The sequence below is a fragment of the Marmota flaviventris genome, chromosome 1 (assembly GCF_047511675.1).
Source record: "Marmota flaviventris isolate mMarFla1 chromosome 1, mMarFla1.hap1, whole genome shotgun sequence".
Taxonomy (NCBI): domain Eukaryota; kingdom Metazoa; phylum Chordata; class Mammalia; order Rodentia; family Sciuridae; genus Marmota; species Marmota flaviventris.
Window position 1 is genome coordinate 164,558,025 of NC_092498.1, and position 20,577 is coordinate 164,578,601.

At 46.4% G+C, this 20,577-nt stretch overlaps 1 protein-coding gene across 1 annotated transcript in view; it reads left to right on the plus strand.

Moving 5' to 3' along the window:
• Positions 1 to 1,391: 1,391 nt before the first annotated feature.
• Sh3bp5 (SH3 domain binding protein 5) overlaps positions 1,392 to 20,577 on the plus strand; it is a 71,121-nt gene continuing 51,935 nt past the window's right edge. The window contains exons 1-2 of the mRNA XM_027947823.3: positions 1,392 to 1,753; positions 3,470 to 3,532. Of these exons, the coding sequence (XP_027803624.2) occupies positions 1,616 to 1,753; positions 3,470 to 3,532 (201 nt within the window). The 5' untranslated portion in view covers positions 1,392 to 1,615. The remainder of the gene's footprint in view (positions 1,754 to 3,469; positions 3,533 to 20,577) is intronic.

Genomic DNA, 20,577 nt, shown 5'->3' on the forward strand with positions numbered 1-20,577 from the left:
AGTTCCAGGCTGCAGCCTCTATAGAAAGTGGTCACATTCTACATTTCTTTTTTTTTTTTTTTTTTTTTTTTTTTTGGGGGGGGGTGTTACTGGGGATTGAATTCAGGGACACTCAACTACTGAAACCACATCCTCAGCTCTTTTTTGTATTTTATTTAGAGACAGGATCTCACTGAGTTGTTTAGTGCCCCACTTTTTGCTGAGGCTGGCTTTGAACTCGCAATCCTCCTGCCTCAGCCTCCAGAGCCGCTGGACATTCTGCATTTCTATAGCGGAGACATTTGCAGCCACCAGCACCAATGTCCCCACCTGCTTTGCCAAGGTCATCTAACCTTGCACTCCCTGACATCACAGTGGCCCTGACATTTTGTAACAGCACAGGCAGGCCCCTTCACTGCTTGGCCTTTTGTGATGCTGAGTTGGCCAGGCAAACTCTGGTTCCCTACTTGTTGAAGGTGGGCAAAAACCTCATCAGTCCATAAATCCTTGGCCAGAGTGTACCCATCAACAGGCATTGCACTTGGCACATCTTTGAAAAGACCACATCAACTCACCCAGTTCCCAGCCCAATGGGTTCTGGATGCTTCCTGGCTATCCAGGTAGGACCATTCCACACTTGTGAAAGCATATGCGTTTGGGTATGCAGCTGTGCCCAATAGAGTTCCAGTCTTTGGACAATGACTCCAAGCATGGAACAGCAGCTGGCTCTCCTCTTTGTAATAGTAGTAGTATCCATACTGGAGATTGAACCCAGAGGCGCTTTGCCACTGAGCCACATCCCCAACTCTGTGTATTTTTTTTTTTTTTTTTAATTTTAAGACATGGTCTTGCTAAGTTACTAGGCTGGCCTCAGACTTGCCATCCTCCTGCCTCAACCTCCCAAATTGCTGGGATTACAGGTGTGCGCCACAGCGCTTGCTCTTTTCGTACTCATGTCTATGTGAGCATATATTTAAGTTTCCTTTTCCGGAAAAAACTTCAAGTTTGCGATTCCTCAGGTACACCCAAGGGAACAAACGTGCTTTTGGGTTCAGGTCTTTGAGCAAGGCTTGGATCTTGTCCAGAGTCCCTGAGTACTGGCTTCTAAAGGTGATTTCAGAGAGTGGAAATACCCCAAACTTTCTTTCTATACGCTCAATTGGTCCCAGGGAGGAAGGAGGGAGGAAACAATCTACCCAAGAAGCAGGCGGCCCCGGGCTGCGTAGTGCGTGATACATTCACGCTGCTCATTTACAACGAGGTGGCGGCACCCTGGTGATTTTCAGCTAGCTGGGCTTTTTGTGACGGAGCCCTGGGTAATTGGGGCTGGCCGACGGCTGGGCGGCCCGGGCCGGACGGGGGCGGAGCGGGGCGCAGCTGCGCTGACAGCCGTGGCAGAAAGGGGGCAGCCGCGCCCATTTCCTCCGCGCCACTCAGCCGGGGCCGGAGGGATCCGCATCGGCCAGCGGCGCCTCCCGGGTGCCAGCCGCGGCGGCTCCCCGACCGTGCCCGGCTGTGGCGAGGCGGCTCCAGCAGAGCCTGCGGCAGCCGCGACCCTTCGGGGGGCTCCGAGCCACTGAGCGATTGGCGCGCCGGCCGCGGGGCATCCCGGCTGCGGAGCTTGCGGGCTGCCCGCATGGACGCGGCGCTGAAGCGGAGCCGCGCAGAGGAGCCGGCAGAGCTCCTGCCGCCAGCCCGGGACGCGGAGGAGGAGGAGGAAGAAGGGATGGAGCAGGGGCTGGAAGAGGAGGAAGAGGTGGACCCCCGGATACAGGTAGGGAGCGCGCGGGGCGCCCCGCATCCCGTCTCCGCCAGGGCTGCCGCCGAGGTCGGCGTCTACACGTAAACCCGCTTCGCAGCCCTCCAGCGTCGCGGTTCTGGATAGAGGCTGCGTAGGGCCAGGAGCGAGAAGCGAGGGTCTAGATAACCCCCTTGTACAGTCTCCCCCAATGGGCTGCTGCAGTGCCTGCGAGGACGCGGCCCGATTATCCTGCGGGAACCCCACCCCCGCAACCCGCCCCGCAAACCCTCGGGGGGGACCTGGGGGTCGCTGCAGCGTGCTAGCGGTTCGGGTGGATGTGCAACAAAGGGAAAAGGGGGGCGGGGGCCCGAAGAGCGAGGATTTCGGGGTACGCCGGGCCAGGCTCGCGGCGCCCCTGGCACTGCCCAGCCTCCTGGCACCAAGAGCGACCTTGTTCAGCCCGCGTGGGCGGCGGGCACCGTGGGCGGGCCGGCGACCGCACCGGGTGGGCGTTGCCCGCCCCTGCAGCGTGGGTTGGCACCGGTGCCCAGGGCCCCTGGAGCCCTCACCTGGCGAGGGTGCTGGGCCTGAGTGCTCATTCTCCTTTGATTCATTGTTAACACCCGGAAGGGTTTATTGTCCACCTTCCTCTCGGCCTGAAATGGTTTAAAACCCAGCTTTTCCTTGTTAGGTCGGGTAGGAACAGAAATCAGGGACAGCTGATGCGCAAAGCTGACGCGTGGAGGCGGCGAGGGGAATAGCCTGGCTTTCTGTGCCTCCATTTCCAGGAGAGAAAATTAAAAAACAATTGCCCAGCCGAGATCGTGGAGTGACAGCTTAACCTCTTCACCCCCCGAGCAAAAAGCACAGCAAATTCCTTTGCAAGACTCGTTTTTCCACCTTTGCCATAAATAATATTTTTAAAAAATACTGCTTTAAACCATACTCTCCGAACCCCTAATTGATTCTTATTAGTACAGGTCAATTGAAAGCTCGCTTAACTCAGTGGTTGGGGTTCAAATGAATTGTTTTGGCAGATTTACAAGATGAAGATCAGGTGGAAACAATCTTTGTGTTAGGAATGATTCTGTTAATTACAATCATTGGTTTGGATGACAATCTTACGTTCTTAGTGGAGAATTCGGTTCGCAAGATCCTTTGTTTGCACAGTAAAGATGAGTTAACTTCATGTTTGGTACTTGTTACTTGTTAAATGTTTATTGAGAAGAACCGATTGAAGCAAGTTTTTTTTTTTTTTTGTAGGTAATTTGAATAATTGGCTAACATTTTTAAAAGCTTTGTTACAGGAAAATATTTGACCACTGAAGAGTTGATACTAGAAGGCTGTTCCTTGATTTAAATGATTTCACTGGGTTTACACTTTTGGCTTGGCTTGCTTTTTTTTTTTTTTTTTTTTGGTAATTGCCAAGTTCTTGCCTTAAGGCATATGATGCTGCTATTATGTGTTGCTAAACTATTTATAACCAGTGAGTTTACCTGAAGGCACATACCTGCAACAGATATTTGACCTTCCAAGGAAAGACAAATTCCTAGGATCTTAAGACATTTTCAGAAAGGACGCCACCATCGAGAAGTTTTTAGAAATGTTGACAACTTGCTCTTCCAGTGGAGCTTCCACTATTTTCCTTTAGCATAACTGACTTTTCCCTGGTCTTGCAAATTAGTCGGGGGTGGACTAAGAGAAACAAAAGCCGATCCCTTCAATCTCTTTTCTGTTTTCTTTGCCAGGGAGAACTGGAGAAGTTAAACCAATCTACGGATGATATCAACAGACGAGAGACTGAACTTGAGGTACAGAGAGCTGGGTCCCTGTTTTTGGTGAAGTCATGTCAATCACGCGGGTTTGTTCTAATAGCTGGAGGGTGATGGCTGGAGTCCACTCCTTGGGAGTTGAGCAACAGCAGAGTGTGCGTCTGACAGAATAAAATACACCAGTCTGTGGGAGGAATGCATGTGGATCCAATTTCACATGGTTTTCATTATGGAAGCTCCATGGGGCCAAACCCAAGGGCTGTGCAGAACTTAACACAACTGCTTAAGCCCCAGATTTCAGTGTCTGAAAAGCTTCAAAAGACTGAGGGGGAAATCAGTGGAACTCTTTAGTAGAGAAGAATGAATGAGGTCACAAAAATCCCTTGAATATTTTAGGGCAGTTCCTTCTGTTCGCACTTGGAAGTGTTCCTCAGTCTCCTGAGGAACTGATTTTTTGCATTTCCTGTCCTAACAATTCACCCCTCTTTCCACTTCCCTGCTCATTTCTTGATTGTCTGATTGTGTGCAGGATATAATTATCTTAATGGTAATGAAAAGATGTTTGGACTGGGAAGGGCTTTCCTGCTGGGAAAAAATCTTGGGAGACAAGAGCTTGATTTGAATTTCATGAACGTTTTCCAACCTGAGTGTAAACAAGTTTGCATTCTTCCCAGCTACCAATTAGCCTCCACCCCTTTGCAGAAAGGTTGCTTTTTACTGTCTATCAGCAAATGTGAACAACCTCTGTTGATAGCCTGGCGCCTGGGAGTGAATGTCAGGACTGAGGGCGAGAAGGGAGGTATTGCAACAACCTATTTCTGTAGTAGGAGAGCCAGCAATAAAGGTCAGCAGAAAGGGCAAGAAACATCTGGGTCTCCAGAGTGAGGGTGTGGGGAAATAGGAATATAATCTATCAGGAATTCACTGGCAGCTGTGATTTCTGATGGCCTGTGTAGCCCTAAGGTACCAGATCTGCCTGTGGCAGTGTGAATTAAAAGGCCTGGTGCTTTGAGCTATGTGATGGCTTATCGGTCACTGATCTCTCATTCCAATTGATCTTAGGAATTCATCAACCCTAGCTACCCTTCGAGTAAAGTAAAACATATGCTTATTTCATTTCCCCCCAACTTTTGCTAAGTTGAGTTTTTGTGAACTTGGACAATTAAAGCTTCTCAATCTCAGATTTCTTTTTTATATTTTTAGTTGTTGATGGACAAAATATCTTTTTTTTGTGTGTGTGGCGGGGTGGTCTTGGGGATTGAACTCGGGGACCAATCATTGAGCCACATCCCCAGCCTTATTTTATATTTTGCTTAGAGACAGGGTCTCACTGAGTTGCTTAACGCCTCACTGTTGCTGAGGCTGGCTTTGAACCCACAGTTCTCCTGTCTCGGCCTACCAAGCTGCTGGGCTTACAGGCATCCACCACTGCACCCAGCGACACAATATCTATTTTTTATGTGGTGCTGAGAACCAAACCCAGTGCCTCGTAAGTACTGGAGCCACAACTCCAGCCCTGGATCTTGATTTATAATACTTTAAACAACAAAGTCCCTACCTTTTCTATAGGACATTAGCATTTATAAAATGTTTCAGAGTAATTTCTTTTTTTTCTTTTTGTAGTACTGGGGATTGAACTCAGGTGTGCTCTATCACTGAGCTAAATCCTCAGCCCTTTTATTTATTTATTTATTTATTTATTTATTTATTTATTTATTTATTTGAGACATAGTCTTGCCAGGTTGCTGAGAGTCTTGCTAAATTGCTGAAACTGGCCTTTAATTTGAGATCCTCCTGCCCTGGACTACCAAGTCACTAGGGTTATAAGCATGGACCACCACACCCAGACTTACAAAATGTTTTTTTGTTGTTGTTAAATGTTTTGTTGTTGTTTTTTTTCCCCAAGCTTTCTCTCGTCCTGTTACAACAGCCCAGAGCTCTGCAGTTCAGTATGGTACCATGTGTATCCCATTACTAGTTAGGTTAAAGTTAAATAAGATTAAATGTTCAGTTCCAGCTGGGTGTGATGCTGCATGTTTGTAATCCCATAATCCCAGCAGCTCAGCAGGCTGAGGCAGGAGGATCACAGTTCAAAGCCAGCCTCAACAATTTATCGAGGCCCTAAGTAACTCAACAAGAACTTGTCTCTATAAATAAAATATAAAAAAGGGCTGGGGATGTGGCTCAGTGGTTGAGTGCCCCTGAGTTCAATCCCCAGTACCCCCACCAAAAAAAAAAAAAGTTTGTCAGCCAGGTCTTAAGGGCTCAGAAGCCACTGTATTGGGCAGAACAGAGAACTCTGGCATCATCATAGAAAGTTCCATTGAGGTCATGACTTAATGATGTGGAAGAGCCCAGAATCCTATCCCAGACCCCAACATTTTGCATTCTTCAGATCCCCTTTAGCTCTTCTCTTCTGCTCTCAAATATAAGTAAACAAGTTTGAAATAATAGTCTTCTTTTTTTTTTTCTAAAGCAAAGAATTTGGTTTGTTTCTCTACTGCGTTCTGGCCACTGTTCTAGGTATTGATCAAGATGGCCCCATATCTCAGTCCTCATGGTGCTTACCTTTTGGGGGTGAAATCGGTTCATTTGTTAAACTCTTTTTTAGCCCTGATTTCCGAATTCCATTTGTGAATATACTTAGGTATTTGTGTCACAGGAAGCCACTAGACAGGTGTTTCCTGCCTGGCTCTGGAGAGCATGGGGAGTCCCATGTGGGGTGAGCTGGAGGGTGGATAGGGCTTGGTTGTGTGGCTGGCTGCCTTGTGTTGTTATAACCAAGACTGACTTGGAGAACTACAATCCAAGGCCGTAGAAGGAGACTCCTTAGTAGACACATTAAAAAGTGTGTGTGTGGGGGGGGAGGCTGAAATTAATTTTAATTAAAAAAAATTTTTTAGTTGTAGGTGGACACAATAGCTTTATTTTCTTTGTTCATTTTTATGTGGTGCTGAGGATCGAACTCAGTGCCTCACACATGCTAGGCAAATGCTATACCACTGACCTACAACCCCAGCCCCCAATTTTAAATTTGTTCAACCTGGAAGACCAAGAGAGTGTAATTTTAACATGGAATCAACATAAAAAATTGAGGGCACTGGGGTGTCATGCGGTGATAGTTCGCTAATCTAGCACTTGCAAAGATATTTCACATATGTTTTGGTACTGAGTCTTCAAGAACTGTTCGTAGTTTACACTTAGAGCACATTTCCATTGGGACTGGCCACTTTTGACAATTCAGTAGCCACTCATGGCCCTGGGCAGCACCCGTCTAACTGGTGTTTCTTGTCAAACTCAGTCATGCTGCCGGAGTCTGGAGGAGAAGGCCGTCCATGAGTCTGAGCCTTGGTAATGGGCTGTATTTCTTCAGTCAAGCGCTGTGCTGTGCCGGGCACCTTTTTAGCCACCTCTTTAGCCATCTCAGATGCTTGGGTGAATAAGATAAAGGCTTTGCCCTCAAGGGGTCTACATTTTAGTTGGGGTGGGGAACAGAGAGGTGGGTGGTAATGACCGTCATAACTAGAGTAGGAGAGTGAGGTCATGGAGACACCTGAAGCCTGTGGCAAAGAGTGGTGGGCCCATGGAGTGAGCAGCTGGGGTGACTCCTGAATTAGCAAATACTGATTCCAGGGGAAATCTAGAGTTAGGTTCTTCTGAGCCTCTGGTTACTTTTTTTTTTTTGGCACCAGGTATTGAACCCAGGGCTCTGAGCCACATCCCCAACCCTTTAAGGGTCATTTTCTTTTAACAGGATCACCCCAAAACCCCACAAGTATAAAAACATGGTACTAAATAGACCACTACAAGGATACTTGTTGATGAGCTCTGACACTAGAAGGCAGAGTGTTCCTTGCTTTGACCTTGGCCAGGAAGGTGCCTGTCAAGAGACTCACATTTTCCACTAGTCTGTGTATGTCTGTGAATGAACCGGAAAACCCAAGTATTATTTCTGGGGGGGTTACACATAAACTTGAGTGAGTAGACAAATTCACACATGGAATCTGTGAATAAGGAGGATTGGCTATATCTTTTTTCTTTTCTTTTCTTTTTTTTGGTGCCTGAGATTGAACCCAGGGGTGCTTAACCACTGAGCCACATCCCCAACCATTTTTTATATTTTATTTAGAGAGAGAGACTCACCGTGTTGCTTTAGGGCCTCACTAAGTTGCTGAGGCTGACTTTGAACTCACCATCCTCCTGCCTCGGCCTCCTGAGCCACTGGGTTGGCTGACATGTGCCACCATACCCAGCATTTCACCAAGTATTTATTAAATATCTACTATGTTCTAGGGACAGTTTTCAGTGAGGGAGAGAGAACAGTGAGGAGAATGGACAGAACTCCTGGTCTCCTTGAAGCTTAAAAGGGAGAGGAAATGGGAAAAACAGATAAAAGTCATAATAGGTTCCATGGTGATTTATGCTAAGAAGAAAAAGCCAGGGCTTAAGGGAATCTTAGGCAAGAGGAGGGAGGGAGATGCAGTATTAAACATCTGGGCCTGACCTTGATGTCTGGAGAGAACAAGCCTCAGGGTCATGTGGGGAAGAACATTCCAGCTAAAAAGGCCAGTGCCGGGCTGGGATGTGGCTCAAGCGGTAGTGTGCTCGCCTGGCATGTGTGCGGCCCAGGTTCGATCCTCAGCACCACATACAAACAAAGATGTTGTGTCCGCCGAAAACTAAAAAGGCCAGTGCCACCTTGAGACCGTGGCCAGGCGTGGCTGAGGGCCAGCAGAGGGTCTTGTCCTGATGGGGGTGGGTAAAGGACAGAGGAGGATGATACAGAAATAAATGGATCATAGATGTGTAGCAGCCCTGCCCCTGTGAGTAATAAGACAATATGCTGAAGTAATTTAAAAACACATGGGATATGCAGCCATCTTCTTTCAAGTGTTTATTAAAAGATGCTGCACAGAAACTTTCTAAATCTAATTAGAATCAAGATTTGCAATATTCCATGCCAATATGAATATATATTTTTCTATGTGAATATATATACTTGTATGTATATATGTACAGTGGGGTGTTTTTATTTTTTGAACCCAGGGTGCTTAATCACTGAGCCACATCCCCAGCCCTTTTTATATTTTATTTAGAGACAGGGTCTCACTGAGTTGCTTAGGGCCTTGCTAAGTTGCTGAGGCTGGCTGTGAACTCATGATCCTCCTGCCTCAGCCTCCTGAGCTGCTGGGATGACAGGTGTGCGCCACTGTCAGCTATGCATAGTGTTTTCGTTTTCCCTTGCTTGCTAGAAGGTGGGCTACTTGAGGCCGGTGACATGGGGTGAGGGAAGGACACAGCAGGTTGCCATTTACAGCTCTTCTGGCTCCATGTGATCAAAAGCTGACTCCTCCAGCCTTCCCTTCCCCAGGGAGATGGAGCAGTTAATTGCACATATTCGTGTTATTTCCTCACTGCTCAGGAGGGAACAGTTTTTGGAGCAGTCTTGCATGGTGGTTGGACGTGATTCTGGGTATCTATATCCCCCTCCGCCTAAGGCCTGCTGCACCCAGAACTCAAACCAGCAAACATTTTCTCTTACCCAAACAAAAACAGAACAGAAACGAAAATATCTCTGTTTGAAGGTTGGGAAGTCAGGTAGGAGGGGGAAGGTGGGAGTGGGGAATTCTCTCTGTAATGAATGAGCACAAGTCAGAAGGGAAGAATTCCTTTATTAAAGAATAGTGTTGTCATGGCCCAGCACTTCCTCCTCCAGGACCTTCTGCGGGTGCACATGTTTACAGGAGGAAGATCAGAGACTTCAGTCATGCTCAGAAGAAAGTGGTAGGCAATGTTCAAAGCAGTAAGTGGCACAGGGGAAGTGGTAACTGTTTCTTGAGGCTAGCAGCAAATTCTAGACCTAGCAGACTGTGGGCTGGGCTGGGAGAGGCCCCACCTTGATCACAGGTGCCATCTGTTTAAAGTCCCTGGCTAAACGTAGGCCCTGAGGACTTAATCCAACAGGCGCTAAGCACCAAAAGAGGCTGAGTCCAGTGTGGAGCTCTGGGGATGCTGGTTGGTCAACGAAACATCAGACATGTCCCTGCCATCATGGAGCTTGCTGTCCTCTGGATCTAAGTATGCTTTTATAATGGAGCCAGAGATGCCAGGAGAGGTCCCCCAGGGTTCTTTCGGGGGCCACCAAGGCTTTGTTGGGATAAGGGTCATCAGAGTGGAGATCTGGAGAGCATAGGTCATCTAAAGTGAATACCCCACAGATACCTCCATGTGGCAAAGGAAGAGAGCTCGAATGATAGGTCACCTGCAGCTCGAAGAATGTTGAAAAGGGAGAGCATTTTTAATTTAATTTTTTTTTAATACTAGGAATTGAATCCAAGGGCACTTAACCACTGGGCCATATCCCAAACACTTTTTATTTTTTTTATTTAGAGAGAGGGTCTCTCTAGGTTGCTTATACCCTCACTAAGTTGCTGAGGCTGGCTTTGAACTCTCGAACCTCCTGCCTCAGCCTCCTCCTGAGCCACTGGGATGACAGGCATGTGCCACTGCACCTGGCCCCACGGTGGTTCTTGCTCTAAGAATGCTGGCGATTTTAATTTTTTGTCTTTTGGTGTTTTCCGAATTATTTATAATGATCATGTTTTATAACTTCTATATATGAAGCTTATTACAAAAAAGTGCTTTATAAGCTAAAGAAATGCATTTCGGTGGAAGGAATTTTAGGAGCGCTGAAGACTACAGGGAAGAACTTCAGATTGACAGTTCCTGCCTTGATTGTAGATAACCCCCAATGGTGGTGGGTTTGCTTAGTGATTCCTGCATTGTTGAGCTCTCTTTGTGATAATTCATGGAGGAATGAAAAGTACTTTAAAGGTGTTTTTTTGGATGGTCTTCAGCCAAGAAGCCCTCATGTATGCACTTATTTATAAAATATTTTTTAAAATCACCAAGATGCAATAGTGGAAGACACTCCAGACATTAAGAATATTTAGGTCTTCAAACTTAGTTCCTGACTGTATGGGAGTATTTACATAATTTCTAGGTGGGCAAAGACTTGGTTCAGGTCTTATATATCTCATGCATTAGCAAAATGATACTAGTGGGGTTATTGACCAGGATGTAGAAACAGCTATCTAATGTTGATTCCCCCCCCCCCCCCGGGAGGTACCAGGGATCGAACCTAGGGGTACTTAACCCACTGAGCCACATCCTCAGCGCCCACCCCCCCTCCCTTTTTTTTAAATTCAGAGACAGGGTCTCGATAAGTTGCTGAGGCTGGCTTTGAACTCAAAACCGTCCTGCCTCAGCCTCCTGAGATGCTAGGATTACAGGCATACGCCACTGTGCCCAGCAGCTATCTAATATTGAAATTGACTATTGCCTTAAAAAAAATTCTTTTAATTTGTAAACACCCACAAGAAGATGTACAGGTGGTCCTGGATCCTTATCCAGTACCCATCCCAGGATGGGGTGCTTCTTGTTGTAGTACAAGCTGATTTTCCTGCAGCCTGTGACTGTATTCCTAGGTATATATCCAAGGTGCCTTCCCTCTGAGTCACGTATGCCCGGTGTGTCCCTGCCTCAGAAAAAGACAGGCTATGGAGGTTGACAGATTTGTTGCCATCTCTGTGGTAGATAAGAATCTTCAAATCCCAGCTTGACAGAGAGCTCTGGTCCCCGTAGACTGCAGCCTTTTAATATTGAGCTGTTATTTTTCCGTCTCAGCATTCATCATAGGGGCTTTTAACGCAGTGGTATGTGTGTGTGTTTTGGCTGGATGAATTAAACATCTAGTCACCCCCATCCTTTGGCAGCCGTCCCAGTATCTTTGCTCAGCCCTCCTCTTTGAGAGTTCCTTAATTTGCCTATGGCCACATAGATGTTTCTAACAGTAAAGACGATCTGGCTTTTTTTTTTTTTTTCAGTGGATTTTAACCAAGAGCACCACGGTGCTTGCAAAGTAGCTCTTAGAGAGTTCAGTGAACCGGCCCCCTTTCATTTCCTTAAAGGAAGATAGAAAAAAAAAAAATCGGGTCTATTCTTGCCTGAGTTTTCTTTTGCTGTGTTTTGCCAGATTATCTAAGAGATATTAATGTTTGCACTGACCAAAATTAACTGCCAGTGGGGAGACAATGAAAGGAATATCCGCTGTTTATTCTAACCACAGCCAAGCCCACTTAATATAAGCACTTTTATTGTTTGGCATCAAACTCAACCAAAGCATGATGAATGGGGTTAGCTTGTCTTCTTCCACCCCGCCCTTTGGTTGCTCTCCTGCCAAAGGATTCCGATACATTTCCATAGATTTGAAACACACAGATAAAGTCTTCCCAACCTTGATTTCTTTCTTTTTTTTTTTTGGTACCAGGGATTGACTCCAGGGGCATTTAACCACTGAGCCACATCCCCAGCCCTTTTTTGTATTTTACTTAGAGACAGGGTCTCACTGAGTTACTTAGGGCCTGGCTAAATTGCTGAGCCTGGCTTTGAACCTCGTGACCCTCCTGCCTCAGCCTCCTGAGCAGCTGGGATTCCAGGTGTGCATCTGGCCCTTGCTTTTTGACTGTATTGGGAGAAAGCGGAAATGGGGCTGTTGGTTTTCCTCTTTGTTCTGGTTATGATTTCTGCATAAAAACACACTTGAACACTTACTAGCTTGAAGCAACTGTTCTGCCCGTGATTTGTGAGTCAGGAGTTCGGCTTAGTCCAGAGCCCCATGCATTTGCAGCCCGGACTGTGGTCATCTGAGAGCTTGACTGGACATCCACAAGAGCCCCTCATGGGTCCAACAGTGCATGCTGGCCCTTGGATGGGAACTCAGCTGGCATTGACCAGAGTGTTTAGAATGACTTTTCCAGCATGGTGGTCTAGGTACTCTGATCTCCTTATGGCGTGTGGCTTCCCCCAGAGATAGGATCCCAAGACAACCATGTGGAAGCTTCATGACTTTTTCTCTCTGAGCCTTGGAACTTCCTCCTGATGGGGGGAGTGCAGCACCAGGAAACCCTGGGATGTGTTTGAAAACTGCCATTCTCTCTGCATGGTGATGTGAAGACCAGGCTCATTTTGAGACCCAAGGACATAGGCTTTCCTCCTTTCCTGGTGGAAAGGTGCAGTCTCAGACTGCAGAGACAACCTCATTTCACAGTGTTCTGTCAAGGTGTTTTAATGGTTAACCAGGCAGCAAAGCAAAGGACTTTGGTTAGCACTCCTAGTGTCCCAAGATAAGCCAGCCATACCAAAGTCGGAAGGAACAGTTTGTATTTTTGTTTTATTTTGTTTTGGGTACCAGGGATTGAAAACCCGCCCCCCCCCACCCCAGGCACTTAACCACTGAGCCACATCACCAGCTATTTTTAATATTTTATTTAGAGACAGGGCCTTCCAAGTTGTTTAGGGCCTCACTGAGTTGCTGAGGCTGGCTTTGAACTCATGATCCTCCTGCCTCAGCCTCCCTAGCTGCTGGGATTACAGGTGGGTACCACCGTGCCTGACGATTTTTTTTTTTTTCCTTTTAGCTTTAGCCGATAGAAACTAAACTGCATGGCCTGTGATGCTAAAAGCCATGGGTTTGGAGTGCAGGAAAGCTGGGTTTGAATTCTTTGTCCGCCTTGCAGTAAGTTTTGGCATGTTGGTTTTGTTTGTTTTGTAGCTCCTCTGGGTTTTCATTTCCTTCCTTCTTAAAAAAGCAAAGGGCAATACCTATCTTGGCAGGGATGTTGAAGATTAAAGATTAAATAAGGCGGTGTTTGTAGAATGCCTGGCATGATCCCGGGTGGGTAATGTTCAACCAGTGCTGGTTCTGTCATTCCCACCCTGTCACTGATAGTACCTGTATAATTATTTAGCAAAAGCTTGTTCTGTGCTAAGTATTGTGTAGAGCAGTTTGTAGAGTTGATCTTGTTCATTCTAGAGCTCGAGGATGTTGATGAGCACAGAAGCAAAGAGAGGTTGTGTCATTTCTTCCAGGTTACACAGCCAATGGAGGTAGAACTTGGGTTTAAATCAGGGAATATGAGGCTGGAGACAGAATACTTTTAAATAGTGTGTGTTTGGGGCATAGAAGAGGCATTTTGGGACTCCCACTAAAGTTAGAAATGAAAGAGCACAGGCCTGCAATTTGGAGAACCACGTTGTCAATCAGGTATAGAGCCCGAAAGAGGAACTTTACTCAATCTGTGAAATGGGAGCATCTGAGCTAAACGATGCTCAAACTCGTTTCCAGCCCTAATATTCTGAAGCTCTGGGAGTTAGATTTTAATCCAGCCACATGCTGAATACATGATGAAGCACCCTCAGTCTTGAAATACAAAAGCTTTGCCATCTATCTGTGCCATAGTAGACTGACTTTTTATTTTTATTGAAACAATACTTGTGCTGAATATTTATTTGTACCAGGGATTGAACCCAGGTGTGCATAACCACTGTGTCACATCCTCAGCCCTTTTTATTTTATTCTTTTTGGGTACCATGGAATTGAATTCAGGGGGCACTTGACCACTGAGCCACATCCCCAGCCCTGTTTTATATTTTATTTAGAGACAGGGTCTCACTGAGTTGCTTAGGGCCTTGCTTTTACTGAGGCTGGCTTTGAACTCGAGATCCTCCTGCCTCAGCCTCTCCAGCTGCTGGGATTACAGGCATGCGCTCCACACCTGGAGCAGAATTAAAAAAAAAAAAAAGCCCTGAGAAATTATAATGAAAAATGAAAGTCCTCTGCTTCACCGCTCCCCATTCCCAGTTCTACTCAGAGAAGCAACCATTTTGACACTTTAGCTGTTTCTTCTGGGTCTGTAAAGTTACGGCAGTGAACTTTAACTGTGGCCCTTCAGCATCCTGTGCCTTTCCTTTCTTTCCAAGACCATTAACTGTGGTCAGGAGGAGGTTGTCCAAAAGCCAGCAGAAGTGAGACGGCTGGCTTGTCTGGATGCTGTGGTCAGTGGACTCCCGCTTCTAAAGAAGGCCCCACTGAATGATCTCTAGAACATTCCAAGGCTGGGCTGTGAATTCACCATATTGCCCTGATTCTCAATCTTATGCTAACGAGGGCTATGTATTTCATAACAACTTGGCTGATGGCTGAAACACCATCCAGATAATTGCACATATCAATTGTAAAATCCTTCTGAAAGCTAATAACTCAACTTTTGGGGGTGGGGAGTGATTCTTAAAGAATATGTTAAAGCCTCTTGGCATAAACATGGAGATAGCTCACTTGTTGAATTTGGAGCAGCGTGTGGTTTTAGCAATTCTGCTGCCTCTTACTCAAAGAACCCTGCGGGTTTAAAAAACGTGTGGTCACAACTGATAAAGCTTTAGGTCCTATCAGTCTTTCCAGCTGGTTGGGCTAGCCTGTATGCACAGAGTTATTATGTAATCCTGTGTCTCCTGGGGGCCTTGTGGGGCTCATGAATGTCTCCCCTTGTTTGTGGTGCTTTGGACCTGGGGCTGCTTAAACTTTGCTTTTTGTAATGGTTTGATTGCTTTCTGGTACTTTTGTGCCCACATAACATCAACAAAAAGATGAATTGAAGTTGGGTGCTGTGGTGCATTTCTGTAATCCCAGCAGTTTGGGAGGCTGAGGCAGGAAGATCAATGTCAGCCTCAGCAATTTAGCGAGGCTCTATGCAACTCAGCCAGACCCTGTCTCTAAATAAAATACAGTAAAGGGCTGGGGATGTGGCTCAGTGGTTAAGTGCCCCTGAGTTCAATCCTTGGTACATAAATAAATAAATAAAGATTAATTGAAAGTGAATGTTCCAAATTAACACATTCTACAAAATAACTGCCCCATATTATTACAAATATATATAATATATATACTATATAATATATAGTATATATATTATATATTAATTATATATATGCCATGAAAGACTAAGACCAAAGAGTTGTTTCAGAAAGGACATTAGAGAGAAAGGACAGATAAGCATAATGTGCAAATCCTGGATTGGATCCTAGACTGGAAAAAACATTTTTTTCCCTTTACTGTAAAAGACATTAGTGGAATAGTCGATTACAATTTGGATAAACTCATAGATCAGATTAATAGCATTGCATCAATGCTAATTTTCTGATTTTGATCTTTCTACTCTGTTATATAAAGAAATGGCCTTATCTTTAGAAAATAGGCATCCAGATATTCTGGGTAAAGAGACATTTGTGTTTTCGTCTTACCTTCATTTTTTTTCCAAGTCTGAAATTATTTTAAAATGAAAAGTTATTTTTCCCCCATTCCCAGACCTAACACCTCTCATAACTCAGCCTCTTTGGCTGTGCAGTATTGATGTTGGCCAGAGATGCAGAGGAAGGCTTCGATGTTTGGGGGGTTGGACTGGGTGCTCCCCGACTTGCTCGGGAACACTGTCATTAAATCAGACTTCTAAAGCAGTGCCTTCCTGCCTAGGAGGGAATCGGTTATACAGAGGCCTAAAAAGGATCCAAAACCCTCGTTAACCTCAGAGGAGGGGAATTGCAGGGATGAACCCGTGGTGACCCTCCATCTTTTCTTTCTTTCCTCTTGCTCGTTCAGAATCAGGATGGTCAGTATGTCACCAAAGCTGTGTGTGTGTTTGTGGGCAGGGGGGGCACCCTCGGCCTGGAGCTGTGCAAGGCTCACACTACGGTTAGATGCCCCTGTGCTTTGTCCCATAGCCCTCTCAAACTTCAGAAAGGTCATAGGAGTCTCATGGAACCCAAGGGAGCCAAGCGTCCCCACCTCTCATGCCTAGGGACACTGTGCGTTCCTGTTTGGCCCTGACAGTCTAGGTTTAGACCTGTGGTCCCAGCATAGTTGTTAACAGTGCCCCTTTTGAGTGCCTCCTGGTTTGATGATAAATTAGATGACCTTGTTATTGCATGATCATAACCGGGACCCCAGATAATCATACACCCCTTCTCTGTTACCTACTGTTTTTGTTGTTGTTTGGTTTGGTATTGTGGTACCAGGGATTGAACCCGGGGGCACTTAGCCCACTGAGCCTCATGCTCAGCCCATTTTTATATTTTAGAGACAGGGTCTTGCTAAATTGCTTAGGGTCTCGCTAAGTTGCTGAGGCTGGCTTTGAACTCGCCATCCTCCTGCCTCAGCCTCCCAAACCTCTGGGACTACAGGTGTGCGCCATTGTACCCAGCTTACCTCCTGGTTTTCTCTACATTCATTTTCTTTTCTCTCTAATCTCTTTCACTGTCCCTCCCTCTTCTGGCTCCTGTTCTGATCCCTAGGAGAGAGGCGTGTATCAGAAACATGGCATCGAGACTCCCCTGTTGTGTGGGTGACAGTCCTCGTAGAAGGCAGTGGGTTTGGCAGACCCTCCAAAAGGCCAGGTCAGGGCTTGAGATGGGAGAAGAAAGGAGTCTGGGATTGGGTCACTGGCCTCCAGCAGCGGCCATGAAGTCCCTCCTGGTCCCCCCACACTGTCCTCCTCTTTCTTTCCATTCATTTTTCAGTCATTGTGGGGCTGTTTTCACCAAGTTCTTCCCCGCCTCATGGAGTGGGGCCTGCATGGTGACTGGGAGGTTGGCCCTTGGAATGGCTGGCTCTGGCTCCAGCTCCCTGTGGTCTTCAGCCTCCCCCAACTCCTCCACCTCTGCCTGGGCCCTGGCTCCTGCACCCTCTGGTTTCTCTCCCTTGGCAGGCTGCCCTACCCTGGCAGTCTGGGCTTCCGCCTCTGCTGCAGGATTCCTAAGGTAGAATCAGATTGCTCCGGCTCCCCTTCTCACAGGGCTGTGGGAACTGGGGCTGAGAGAAGATAGACCAGCAAGCAAGGAAGGCAGGCTTCGAGGGGGGCTGGAAGAGTATGGTGCCATCCCCAAGTGAAGGCTCCAGGGCTAGGCCTGAGCTGTCCAGTATGGCAGCCGATAGCCACATGCAGCTTTTTAAATTATTGAAACTCATCAAAATGAAGTAAAAATATGGTTGTACTAGCCACATGGAATGTTCATTTAACCACCCGAGGCTAGGGCTTTGTTATCGATGGCAGATAAAGGAAGTTCCATCAGGCAGCGTGGAGAGGGCTTATCATCCCCTTCCTCCCAAGCCCTGTTTGAAGAGGTTTCTTTTTGTATTTTAGTAGCTGCCCCAAGTGCTCTTGAGAACAGATTGGAAGGGTTTAGAAAGCATGCTTTCTAGTCAATATAGAAACCGTGGAGGCACCTCATCACCCATCAGTGAATCAGAGAATGTTTGATGCCATTTATCATGATTCTAGAAAGTTCCTGCCAAAGGGTCGGGGTCATTGCTCTAGAGTGGCATTTTCCTAACTCTAGTACTTTGCTGCTTTTATCATTTTCTACTCCTTACTCCATAGTGGTCTTTAAGTCGATTCACATTTTTACTTCAGTTTGTCCAAAAAGCAAACTTTATGAATGGAAAACTCTAGAAGGAAAAGACATTTTTCTTTCTTCTTTTCTTTGGTACCAGGGATTGAACCCAGGGGCACTTAACCACAGAGACACACCCCCAGCTATTTTGTATTTTATTTAGAGACGGGGTCTCCCAAAGTGATGTGGCTCAATGTTGAGTGCTCCTGAGTTCAATCCCCGGGACCCCTCCCCACCACCACCAAAAAAAGACCACTGTTTAGGTGAACTGCTGCAGGGTGAGGCTGGGGGTGCTTTCGTCTGCCACTTACCTGCCGTGCAAACCCAGGCAGAGGCTCCAGGGTTCTTATCTTTCTTATCTGCACATGGGGGTGACGATTCTTGCTGAGCCTGTCTTTCAGGGTCATTGTGAGGCTCAGCTCATGCCTGTGAAATCTCTCTGCACAAGCTGAAGCGGCATATTTATAAATGGCATTACTAAGGAGCCTTTGAAGTGTGTGTCATCTGTACTATGTAGGACAGTTATTTAAAAAAAAATACAAACCAACCATCATCCCATCTTAATCTCTCTTGGTTCTGGGGACACTGTTGTGAAAGGAAAGGCCATCCTTCTCAGTTTACAAGCCAGCTGATGGAGGCTTAGGTCAACGTATTGGCCAGAAAACAGGGACTGTTTTTCCAAGGCACACACTGGCTCTGGCTGGCTTGGTTTAGCTACAGTTCTTATCTGATATGGGACTGTGTTTTTGACACATTGAAACAGAGAGGCTGTGCCACCGTCAGCGATTCTTTGCTTGAATAAATTGCCCTCCCTCTGAGTCACCTAGCCAGTGAGACTTGGTTTTCATCTGGGAAGATCTGAGGCCTCATCCCAGCAGAGGGGACCAGGTTAAAATTTTGTGGGGCAATGGCAAAGTCAGATAGCTGCTAAACAGCCCTGGGGTGGCCAAGGGCTCCTTTTCTTGTCCGGTAAAAGTTCTGCTCCTTCTCCCAGAGAGGAGTTGGTCCTGAACAACTCCTCCATGGGTTCTTTCCTGCAGGGAAAACAGCTTCCTCCGCTCTAGACACTCCTGAAGCATCCCGGGCTCTGATCTTGTATTAGAGAAGACCATAATAGGAGACCAAGGATCATGGTTAAGCCTTTTCTTGAACTAGAAAACGTGCCCCCCCCCCACCCCCGCCAAAAAAAGCACCCAAGTCCGGTTGTGGTAAGCTGGTTTTAAGATGTGGCAGGCTGTTATTAAGATGGATTGAAAGGAATCTTTACAGAGTTAGGTTGAGTTAAATTCCACCCACTCTGCTTCTTATAAACATGGTTTTATTGACAGGGACAGAGGCCTCCAGCAGTTAACTGTATTTAATTACAGTGCCCTGCCATGTGTGCAATGTAGATGGGCCCTTGCCTCCCTAGCTACCTTAGTATGACTTACCTGAAGGTCTGTTTTTCAGTTGCATTGTTTTAAAGGCTTAATTCAGTGCCAAGTGATGGAAACCCGATTCCAACTCACTTGAACTAAACAAAAAGCAAAGGGGCACGGGAGTGACTGAGGCAGGAGGAGTATGGGCTCAAGGGTTATTGGTCTATGCTGGGCCTGGTGGCCCACGCCTGTAATCCAGCGGCTCAGGAGGCTGAGGCAGGAGGATCGCGAGTTCAAAGCCAGCCTCAGCAACTTAGCAAGGTCCTAAGCAACTCGGTGAGACCCTGACTCAAAATAAAATATAAAAAAGGGCTGGGGATGTGACTCTGTGGTTAAGTGCCTCTGGGTTCAATCCCCAGTACCAAAATAAATAAATAAATAAATAAATAAATAAATAAAAATTTTTTTAAAAAGCCTTCCTCTCCTTCCTTTCAGCCATCTGAGTGGGGAAGCCTCCCTGTTTCTGACAGTTTCAGAGAAGTCCCAGAATGCAATCTCATTGATTCAGAGGAATCCTGTTTCTCCCCAGCTCTAGTCACTTGGCCAGGAGTCTGCATGTCCAGACTGGGTCACATGACCACTTCTGGGACCAGAGTTGCTTCATCAGTACTGAGAAGTGGGGAGGAGGCCCAGGGAAGATCAGGGATATTGGGTTGGGCAGGCAGGAAAGATTTTGGTTTGTGGGCTACTATATCACAGTACTTCTGGAGAATTGTTGTTTGATTAACTGTGCTCCCCTGGGAAAGTGAAAGGCTTGGGTTTGCTGGGTCCTATCGGGGAAGACTGGCTTTGTGTTTAGCTTTTTTTTTTTTTAGTTAGGGGTGTGTGTGTGTGTGTGTGCGCGCGCGCGTGTGTGTGTTTAGCTTTAGCATCTTGGATGAAGAAGCCTGTCTCTGGGTGGCCATCAGCCAGTCATCCATCAGCCTGGGCGCACAACCACACTTTCAGAAAGAGATACTGGTTTCCAATCAGTCTCTTGGGGTCAGAATCCTTTGGTTACATACTTAATACAAATAGTTGCAAAAGGGTGTTATCCAGTCTGGAAGGCCCTGAAGAATCACCTGAAGAATCTTTAAATACTCTGCAGCTGGGTACCAAGCAAGCCCGATCAGGTCATATTCCTGTTTATAAAAATCCTTCATGCAATCTTACTACAATTAAAAACAAGGTGTTACCGAGCATGGAGGTGCACACCTGTAATCCCAGCAGCTCAGGTGGCTGAGGCAGGAGAATCAAAAGTTTAAAGCCAGCCTCAGAAACTTAGCAAGGCCCTAAGCAACTCAGTGAGACCCTGACTCAAAAATAAAAAGGGCTGGGGATGTGGCTCAGTGGTAAAGGATCCCTGAGTTCAATACCAAGTACCCCCCCCCAAAAAAAAAAAAA